We start from the raw sequence: 11,167 nt of genomic DNA on the forward strand, positions 1-11,167 counted from the left end.
TTATTAATTCATACCGGAAACCATTACTTCAATAACTGTCTATTAACGGACCCTTCGCAAGTTTGAACGTCAAATCATGTCGTCAGTTTCAGGTAATATGGGCGTTCACTTGACCGATAAGCCACATGATAAATACTACATGTTCGTTGATTTATGCGAAATTATACTAAAAATAATATAAATATATTTTTGAAGTTTTTAATTTACTTACCTTAAGAATCGAACCTAAGACTCTAAGTACCCATTTTTCGTAAAGGCTATTTAAGCTTTTAATTTATAATACATATGTTTTTGAAAAATCATGTAAGTTTAATATTAATAACCATAATTTATTATGAATTATACAGTTATTGGACAGTCCTTTAAATTTCGTTATAAAACAGTATTATCGGAATTATCCAATTATTGATCGTAAACATAATAGTAATTATAACGATAATAGTCAATTAACAGTTATTGGTCATATATTTCGTTAATTTATGTAAAAATCTTAACGTAAAATTTACAATTTTGATCAAGGATGATCACTGGACTGCCTGATAATTTAGTGATGTAGCTAACTTCTTTTAATCTTTTCAAAAGTTATTATGATCAGCTTAGATTTTCATTTTTCCAATTTTCATTTACGGTATCTGTTTTGGCCAAGTCTATTTTTAACAATTTGATTCAAATATATTATATAGTGACTCATTTCACAATCTTCAATTAAATGTTTTATTGCAATAAAGATAATTTTGAGGTTGTTTACTGGATTAGGATTTTTATTAAGGTTATGTTATATTTTAATGGAAATTAATCGAACTTGATAATTAACTTATTTACAGTATATTTTTAGTAAAAATATTTAAATTTATTAAAAAACAATTATTCTTACAATGTTTTATGAGAAACCATTATTATAAGCGTCTTAATTCTAGCTATTTTGATACTAGTTAAAACTAGTATAGAGAAAACTGTCTTTATCTCGACATTATATCAAGTCATAAATATTACACGTGTATAAGGAAAATTTTGAGCATTTTTGAAACTAATTAAGTGGTAAATTTTAATTTAGATATTGACATTATTTATTACCATATCGTACAAGGAATATTTGTAATGAGTATTAAATTAAAAGTCATCATTAACTTCCACAAATTCGTATTCAATTAATTAATTCAATACGCCACTAAAAGTATTATTATAAAACAACTGTAAGAAAAAAAAAAAATTTCGTATAATAAATAATTGCATTTTATTTGTACCTTATTATTTTTGTCACTTCCATCTCCATAACAAGAAACTTCTTGAGATCCATCACCTAATAAAATGGCGTTACTGTAAAGTGCTGGCTTATTAGTTTTGATATGGAAAAGGCTAATAATATCACCATTCATCAAATGACCAATGTCATAGGAAGTGGTTGAATTGTAACGTCGAATAACCCAATCATTATTACTATCTCTATCCGAACACATGGTCACTAAATATTAAAATTACAAATTGTTAATACATAGTAGTATAAGTCTATCTTTTGTATTCAATTCAATAATACCTTGTTGTTGTTTTGTTATTGGCGTGGCTCTCTCATAACTAGTACCATGAGAATTTAAATAACATCCTGTCGCTTGGTGTTTAAATCCAATAATATTATTAAGAGATACGGGGTCTCCTTCTTTTATACTTTCACCATTGGCTCCGATTATAGTCCAAACGTCATTTTTCAAATCTATTTCTTGACCACCACAAATAACCTTTATAAAAAACTCACTACATTAAAATTTTTTTAATACAAATGAATAACAACGAATGTATAGTACCATATAGTGCTGATCATCTCGACCCAAGTCATATTTGATTCCTTTAGTAGACAAATATCTTCCAGTAGATACATGTGCAAGAGTGATTTTTGATCCATATACAATTGGCTTTTTCTGAGATTCATTCTTTTTTTTATTTGAGATAAATAAAAAAATTACTAAGTAGTTTAGTTGTAAAAAAATATGATGCAACATTACAAAAGTATCTTACGAAATAATCTTCTATTACTTCTTCAGGGGACAATCGCCAGTTGAAATAACGAAAATTGCTATTTATATAAAAGGTTTATTTAATATTTGGTATTAAATCAAATTAAATTATATATTTAAATAATACCTAATTTCACCATTAATCCCAAGATTGTTTTCAGAGCGTCCAATATGTAAAGGACCATCATTAAAGACAACTTTTTGCACCTTAACGTTCGAAATGCCATAGAATCCGATCCATTCACCATCCAAATAAAGATCTAATCTTTTTTCGGGATCAGAAATTGTATAAGCTATATGGTACCATTTGTTTAATAAAAGTCCATCATCAGGCACATCAATTCCAACATTACTATTCCAGTTGCCTGAGAATCGAGCATGCAATGCAGACTTATTCGACACCAATTGGAGAATGGGAGTACGTATACTACTAAATTCTGTACCTAATATATTTATATTTTTTTTTATGATAAGTGAAATTATCATTTAAAAATATTCAAAAGTACCATAATCTCGTAATTAACCTTACCTTTATGAAAAATTATAGGCCAATGAGAAAGCTTGTGAATTTTCAGTCGCAATGTTATTGACAACTTATCATTTACTGCAGGCAAATCAGCATGCGCAAAGACTCGTTGATCCTGTTCTCCCATGGAAATAGGACCTGAAATGAGTTCAGCCCACTCTTTGACGGCGAATTTTAGCATTATTCCTTTAAAAGAAAAATAAATAAATAAAAAAATAAAAATAAATAAATAAATAAATATAGATGATGAAAATAGATAAATTTAAAACATTAATAAAACAGTTACAAGTACCAGATTTTGTATACGAAAATCGTTACCATTGAAAAAAAATTCAAAAAAGCCATGAACTTATATATTATAGTCTCATGAATGTTGATCTTATAGTATTAGTAAGTTTCACAAGGGCTAAAAATTTACATTCAGTCGTCGTGTCACAAATATAAATTTTTTTATCAATTAATAAAAACCTACGTTATTTATACAAATTTATATAGTTTTAACCGAAATTATAATTTACATTAGAGCTAATGACAAAAAATTTTTTTTAAAATTAAACGTTTCAAACTTAATGCAAATTATATTAAATGAACTTAAATTGCTAGAGTATCCTGTTATTCTTTGATTAGTTTAAATTTTTTTTTTAATTTATCTGTTTGGTCAAATACATTCTCAACAAATCGATTCTAATCTATCAGATAGTAACCAATTTCACAATCTTCAATTGAAGGTTTATTACAATTAAAATAATTTTGAGGCTGAGGATTACTGGATTAAAATTTTTATTGAGGTTTTATCATATTTTGGTGAAATTAAACGAAATTGATATTTAACTTTTTATGGTATATTTTAGTAAAAGTAATTTTGAAAATTATATTGAGTAAACTGCTTTTAGCTCGACATCTTAGAATATTTCATGCATAAATGCATAAAGAAAATTTTGAGCTTTTTGAACCAATTAACTGGTGAATTTTAATTAGATTTTACAATTATTAAAATTCACATTGTATAATGAAAATTGATTGTATTGAGTATTTTCAACTTAAGTTATTGCAAATTCGTATTTAGTTAATTATTTCAATACGCCACTAAAAATATTATTATTATGAGAAAAAAGAAAGAATTTCATATAATAAATAATTGCATTTTTATTTGTACCTTATTATTATTTTCACTTCCATCCCCATAACAAGAAACTTCTTGAGTTCCATCACCTAATAAAATGGCGTTACTGTAAAGTGCTGGCTTATTAGTTCTGATATGGAAAAGGCTAATAATATCACCATTCATTAAATGACCAACGTCATAGGAAGTGGTTGAATTATAACGTCGAATAACCCAATCATTATTACTATCTCTATCCGAACACATGGTCACTAAATATTAAATTATAAATTGTTAATACATATAGTAGTAGTATAAGCTTATCTTCGATAATACCTTGTTGTTGTTTTGACATTGGTGTGACTCTCCCATAATTAGTACCATGAGAATTTAAATAACACCCTGTTGCTTGATGTTTAAATCCAATAATATTGTTAAGAGACACGGGATCCCCTTCTTTTATACTTATACCATTGGCTCCGATTATAGTCCAAACGTCATTTTTCAAATCTAATTCCTGACCATCACAAATAGCCTTTACAAATTTCATGAATAAACTTTATAATGTTAAATTTTTTTTTAATATAAGTAAGGAATAACGACGAAAAAAAATTAGCACATACCATATAGTGCTGGACATTTCGACCCAAGTCATATTTGATTCCTTTAGTGGATAGATATTTTCCAGTAGATACATGTGCGAGAGCGATTTTTGATCCATATACAATTGGCTTTTTCTGAGACTCATCCTTTTTTTTTTGAAAAAAAAAATTAATAAATAAAATAAAATAAATTGTTAAGTAGTTTGTTTGTAAAAACTCATGATGAGATATTTCAAAGTAACTTACGAAATAATCTTCTATTACTTCTTCAGGGGATAGGCGCCAGTTGAAATAACGAACATTGCTATTTATATGAAAGGTTCATTCAATATTTTGTATTAAATTGAATTAAACTACTATACTTTAAATAATACCTAATTTCACCATTAAACCCAAGATAACTGTGAGCACGTCCAATATATAAAGGACCATCATTAAAAATAACTTTTTGCACTTTAATTTTCGAGATGCCATAGAATCCGATCCATTCACCATCTATATAAATATCTAATCTTTTTTCGGGATCAGAAAGTGTATAAGCTATATGGTACCATCTGTTCAATAAAAGTCCATCGTCAGGCTCATAAACTCCAACATCGGAACTCCAGTTGGCTGTGAATCGAGCATGCAGTGCAGATTTATTTTTCGTCAACTGGAGAAGTGGAGTGCGGATGAAATCTCCAGTACCTAATATATTTATTTTATTTTATTTTATGATCAAAGAACGCATCAGTTAAAATATATACAAGTCAACTATCAAATAGTCTTTATAAAAGTGTAATTAATCTTGCCTTTATGAAAAACTGCAGACCAATTAGAGCTATGATTGTGAATTTTTAGTCTTAACGTTATTGACAACTTATCATTGACTGCGGGCAAATCAGCATGCGCAAAGACTCGTTTATCCTGTTCTCCCATAGAAATAGGACCTGAAATGAGTTCATCCCACTCTCTGACTGCGAATTTCGGCATTATTCTTTAAAAAAACAAAAAAAATAATTATAAAAAAATGTTTCATTCATAATAGAAACAAATTTAATGATTGTATACAAGTATCGTTACCATGAAAAAAAAAACCTTTGTAAAATACGCAAAATGCTTATGAACCAGCCTTATATATTATAGTCTCGTGTTTGATGTATGTTGAAGATCTTACAATATTAGTAAGTTTCACAAGGGCTAAATCAACATGTAGTAGTTACCGGGAATCGTTTGACGTCACAAATCGTCACATCCTAAGCAACTTTACGCTTAACGATAAAATGGATAATTTCATTATTCTGCTTCAATTCCTTATAATAATAAATCCTTCATGTTAGCATATTTTTTACTTGTAGAAATTTCATTTTTTCATTTTTGACTAAAAAAAACTTTCCCAAATAATTCTGTTCCCGTTTTAGAAAAGCTAAAATGGCCCACCTTGAAAAAAAATCGACAAAGTTGAAAAATTATAATGCAATGTCAGATTACAAAAAGGATACGATTTGGACTTTCCCACAAGATTAAGAAAATATAAATAAATTTCATGACCGAATAATGTATCTGAAAAAAATTTATCATTAATATAAAAAAAGGTAGCGTACGTAGTAAGAAAAAAAAAATAGCTAATGCAGCTGTATCTGAATCATGCAAAATTTCTTTGAATATCAATTAAAATTTTCTTTTAACGTGAATTAATATAATAATAAGTAATCATCACGAGTTTAATTAAATTGGTAGTGAATTCCAATGAAAAATGTATATTTATATAATAATTCATATGTAAAAGTTACATTATATTAATTTTTTTCTTCAATATAATGAATATATTTCGATTTAACTTTAATATTTATTTATTTTATAGTGAAAGAAAAAATAAAATAAACTAATACGCAAATCTCAAAAAATTTTAAAAAAAAACCGAAAAACGTCCTAAAAAAAAACCATCCTCCGAAAAAAAAAATAAAAAAATAAAAACTAAAAATATGGAAATTTGAAGTATCTTACAAGTAATAAAATCATACGAATAATTTGTATATAAAAATCATAATCAAAATGGTCAAAGTTTGATAATAAAAAATTTCAATTTTATGTATCACTGTATATTTCTCAAGGTCGGACCAGTGATAATTTATCAAAAGATATAATTTAGGATACAAGAAATAAAGTAAGTAACGTAAGTATTAATTGAATGGGTGCCATTTGATAGATTTGAAGATATAAAACAAATTGGTGTTGGTGGATTTGCCAAAGTGTATTCTGCAACATGGATTGATGGTAAAGCAAAATATTATAGACAAAAAGTTGTAAGTTGAAAAAAAAAGAGAACTTTGAATCTATGAAAGTTGCTTTGAAAAGGCTAAATGGATCACAGAATATGTCATCTGAGTATTTATTAAAACATATTGGAATTTTAGTGAAAACATATGGATAAAAAATGACTTATTTCTTAAAATTATATTTCATATGGAATTTCATAGTGGAATAATTTGAACTTTGACGTTATTTGCGTTATTTTTATATTCAATAAATCAATGAAGACAAAAATGGAATTTATATTCCAAATTTGGAAATCTCATTTTAATAATGTGGGCAGAGCAGATGTAACGTAATTACGTATCATCACATGCTTTTACGTTTGACGAAATCTACAAATCGAAAGAAAACAATAAGATCTGCAAAAAAATTTTTTTTTTTTTGCAGCCAAATTGTCGTACGGAACGATAATCGGAACATACTTACGTTCCATGATTATATAATCAAATTTGTAATGTAACTCTGTCAATATGTTACCTAACGCCCAACAGTAATACAATTGTCACGTGCCCAACTTTATTTTTCACTTAATAATTTCTTATGTAATATCAGAAATAAAAAATTTTATCTTTACGAAACTGCCGTATTCACTATTGGTGTTTCATATTGGTTGATAAACTACTGTTAGGTCAGTTCTTTTAGTGTTTACAAATGTAAACAAAATGAAAATGGTAAGCAGAAGGTTTATTAAAATAAGAAAGACAATAAACTAATACAAATAATCCAATCAGACATGAATAAAGTATAGCAACACTCTGGCATATACGATCAGACATGAATAAAGAATTAAACAATCATAATGATCCAATCAGACATGAATAAAGTATAGCAACACTCTGGCATATACGATCAGACATGAATAAAGGATCCATTAAAACCAAAATTACTTCATCATGATTTCTAAACTAAACAACCTTGAGCGTCCTCCTCTTCTCACTTGTCTACAGCGTTGTATTTATATAAAATTAACTATATATTTTGATATAACAAAAATAATAGATAAAATAAACATAATAACTATATAATATATAACTAATATAACTAATAAATCATACATATAATATATAACAGATAAAATAAATATAACAGATAAAATAAACATATTAAATCTATCAACTATATATGATTTCCATGATATGTCATACATCTATGACATTCGTGACATTGATCTACATTGTTCATTTGTTCTACAAAATTGGTAGGATTACCAATCACGTGACACTACTATCAATTACGTCCCCAAATTTCAATGGTATACTTCAATTAAATCCATTTTTAAAATTATCTAGCCCACTCAATTTTGTAGTTGTCTCTTCTACTAAATCAAAATCATCTTCACCATTAGACGCTATTTTCACAGCACTTTCTTTAAATTTCGCCCAAATTTTTTTCTCCTCAGTATTCCATTTCGAATCTTGCTCATTAATTAAGAATTCTTTAATTCTAATTAATCTTTTTTCAAAATTTCCTGAATTTTCCATTTTAAACAATTTCTCAATTTCAGAATTTCAGTTAATTGAGCTTCCAACTTTCCTTTAAAATCTTTAAAAGTTTGATCGTTTACAGAAATTTCTTTTTTTCTTTGTCTAAAGTAATGAATTAGTTCGTGTTTATTTTTAAATAATATTTCTCTATCTTCATAGTACGTCTTTGCATGTTCAATAAAAATAGGTATTAATTCTTTATTTTGTTCCCAATACTTCAAATTTTTTTTTGGTTTTGCCATTTAATAAGCACTCTGCAATAAATTCCTCACAAGTTTTTTATTCTCTTGGGATATTAGTTCTGGATTAAAATGATCATTATAAATTTTTTTTTTTCTGGTAAATACTATGATCAGAACTTGTATTAGTTCGGATAATTTTTAAGTTCATTACTAATTTTTCTTTCAACTTGAATTTAAGAAAAAGAAAAAAAATTTTTTTCTTATAAATTTTGGGTTTGTTATCATTGTTATCATCTACTAATCAAAAAAGTTCACGTTCTAGTCGTTCCACACTTTTTTAAATAAAAATAAATTACTTTTTAATTATGATGAGCTAGTTATTTTTTTTAAAACCAACTAATTGGGAAATACAAAAATTAAAATTAAAATTAGCAAATTTAATTTATTTAAATAAAGTATAATATACTACTTTTTAATTCATTTCGATAAAGATAAAATTATCAAGAAAAAAGAAATTAGGATTATATCATATTTATACAAGAAATCTTGATATTTTAGTGGAGCATCTACAATTGGCAACCCAATAAAACCTGCTTATTATCACCTTAGATGAATGTGTTATCTTTGATTTGAATTATTATCCATATAGTCATGAGCTAATGACTTATAAATGTTGCAACAGTTAGGTCTTCCTTGGTCTAAATAGTCCATCACATTTATTTAACTTACACAGAAATTAATGATACTATCATCAATCTCATCTTCTGAATCTAGCAAATATTGATACGGTGTCATCCTGTAAAGCAATATATATTATATTTAAAACGTGATTCACCGATCATGGAATGCGGCTATGTAATAAATCAACAATCTGACGTCGCCCAATATTAAAAGTTTTGAAATCAAATACAAAGTTATGAAAAAACCACTTCAATTAAGATGCGTATTGTAGGACCCCCGAAAAATACTGAAATAGGCAGGCCTGGCAGGGCGTAGTGATAAAAAAAAATAATCATATAAATCTTTCCTTTTTGGACAATCTTTGATAATGTTGGCCAAAATTTTATTTCTGTTTTAATAACTGACTGACACTAATAATTCCGGCCCTGAAAAATGCGTACAGCCAATAGTAATTTTTTTTGGTTGGACCTTACCTATTTTAATATTATTCGGTCCCCGTATTGTATTTACGAAAAGAGACGGCTGAAAATCTGCTTTTTTGCAATTTTCCAAATTTAATTAGTGATCGGCAAAATTTTGTCCATATTACATTGATTCATTTTATGTCACTGATCGACAAACATGTGGGATAATCAGCTGTTATCGTTCAGCCCATAGGATCATGTATATACTGTAATGCCGTAATATACCTAGTGAATTTATTAATTATGAGGCGCAGTATTATATTTAGAATTAGTATATAAAAATTTGGTATTTTAAAATTGTATTTTAATTGGTCCGAAATGACGTTAAACTATTGAATAAGAATTAATGAGAGTTACTAAAAATGATTTACATTTAAGGGAATGATCATAAAGTAGAAATGATGAACATTGTTTGTTTAATATGAGGTTAGTTTTGAAGCAACGCTTTTTATCGATATTTAGTCTTGAAGCAACGCTTTTTATCAATATTTAGTTTTGAAGCAACGCCTTTTATCAATATTTAGTATTGAGGCAACGCTTGATTCAACAAATCTCCATATTAAGGAAAATATAAATACCAGACTATTTTGACTTAATTAAAAGGAGGGAATAAAAAATTTTGAATAATTTTAATATTTTAGGATGAATATTTAACCGTTATTTAATATTGTTAAACCAAGCATATTATTGCATTTATTTATATTATTAATAAAGAATTATTTTGTTAGTATCTAAGGTGGCAACGTGACTTATCACGGGATTAGGTATTACAATACCAATAATTGTATGATTAAGTATTGTCTTGCTTCGGATTATTTTGTTTTCTGTTAATCTGAATTCATTTGTAGTTTAGGAAGTTTCAAATGGATTCTTTCACCAATAGTAATAAAAAGTTATTTAACTCATCACATATCAACGCTAATGAAGAATTATATGAGATATGTGAAATATGCAGTTATACATGTTACGCAAAACGTTTTCAGCATTATTTCGAAAATTGGACTAGCGGTAATAATGATATTGATAAATTTATTCAAGATACTCAATCATCAATCCATAAATTTTATGATATAGATAAAACATTAGAATGGATACCTTATGAGAGATTTTACAATATCAAGCATATCGAAGAAGGTAGATATAAGTTTAATTGGGTTGATGGAAATATTATTGATTGGGATAATAAAACTCAAAGTTGGAAAAGAAAAGGTCAAAATATGAGTGTGGAATTAAAAATATTAAATAATCCAATAAACATTTCGTTAGAATTTATGGATGAGGTATAATAAATTTTTTTTCTTTATTGAAATTTTTGATAAATTTTAATTTTTTGTTGACATATTACATTCACAGATTAATAAAACTTATGGAATAACTCAGAATCCAATAACTAACAATTATATGATGGTTTTGAGCAATAAATGTAAAGAATGTAACGATATATGCTATGCAAACCGTTTTCAATTAAATTTCAAAAATTGGACTAGTGAAAATAATGATATTGATAAATTTATTCGTGATACTCAGTTATCAACCCATGCAGATTTGAAAAAAGCATTAGAATGGATACCTTATTCTAAATTAAATGATATTAGATATATTACGGTAAACAGGGATCGTGCAAATTGGGTTGATGGAAATATAATTGATTGGGTTGACGAAACTAAAGGATGGAAAAGAGGAGGTCAAAATATGATTGTAGAGTTGAAAAAATTAAATGATCTGAAAAATATTACATTGGAGTTTATGGATGAGGTATGATTGGTTTGTTCTTTATTGAAATTTCCATTAAAATTTTTAATTTTTATTAATATATTTGTAG

At 26.8% G+C, this 11,167-nt stretch overlaps 3 protein-coding genes across 3 annotated transcripts; all 3 read right to left on the reverse strand.

Moving 5' to 3' along the window:
* Positions 1 to 828: 828 nt before the first annotated feature.
* OCT59_017718 (uncharacterized protein) lies at positions 829 to 2,716 on the reverse strand (the record flags this gene model as incomplete). The annotated part of the gene is made up of 7 exons (XM_025314623.2): positions 829 to 1,168; positions 1,245 to 1,462; positions 1,535 to 1,733; positions 1,800 to 1,925; positions 2,011 to 2,068; positions 2,137 to 2,452; positions 2,539 to 2,716. The coding sequence occupies 7 exons, from the start codon at positions 2,714 to 2,716 to the stop codon at positions 1,145 to 1,147; spliced, it is 1,119 nt and encodes a 372-aa protein (XP_025184842.2). The 3' UTR covers positions 829 to 1,144.
* A 759-nt stretch (positions 2,717 to 3,475) lies between these two features.
* Positions 3,476 to 5,157, reverse strand: OCT59_017719 (uncharacterized protein; the record flags this gene model as incomplete). The annotated part of the gene is made up of 7 exons (XM_025314624.2): positions 3,476 to 3,621; positions 3,692 to 3,909; positions 3,974 to 4,172; positions 4,261 to 4,386; positions 4,486 to 4,543; positions 4,614 to 4,926; positions 5,031 to 5,157. The coding sequence occupies 7 exons, from the start codon at positions 5,155 to 5,157 to the stop codon at positions 3,598 to 3,600; spliced, it is 1,065 nt and encodes a 354-aa protein (XP_025184843.2). The 3' UTR covers positions 3,476 to 3,597.
* Positions 5,158 to 7,793: 2,636 nt separating this feature from the next.
* OCT59_017720 (uncharacterized protein) lies at positions 7,794 to 8,015 on the reverse strand (the record flags this gene model as incomplete). The annotated part of the gene is made up of 1 exon (XM_066137668.1): positions 7,794 to 8,015. The coding sequence occupies one exon, from the start codon at positions 8,013 to 8,015 to the stop codon at positions 7,794 to 7,796; it is 222 nt and encodes a 73-aa protein (XP_066004222.1).
* Positions 8,016 to 11,167: the final 3,152 nt, after the last annotated feature.

The sequence above is a fragment of the Rhizophagus irregularis genome, chromosome 26 (assembly GCF_026210795.1).
Source record: "Rhizophagus irregularis chromosome 26, complete sequence".
NCBI lineage: Eukaryota > Fungi > Glomeromycota > Glomeromycetes > Glomerales > Glomeraceae > Rhizophagus > Rhizophagus irregularis.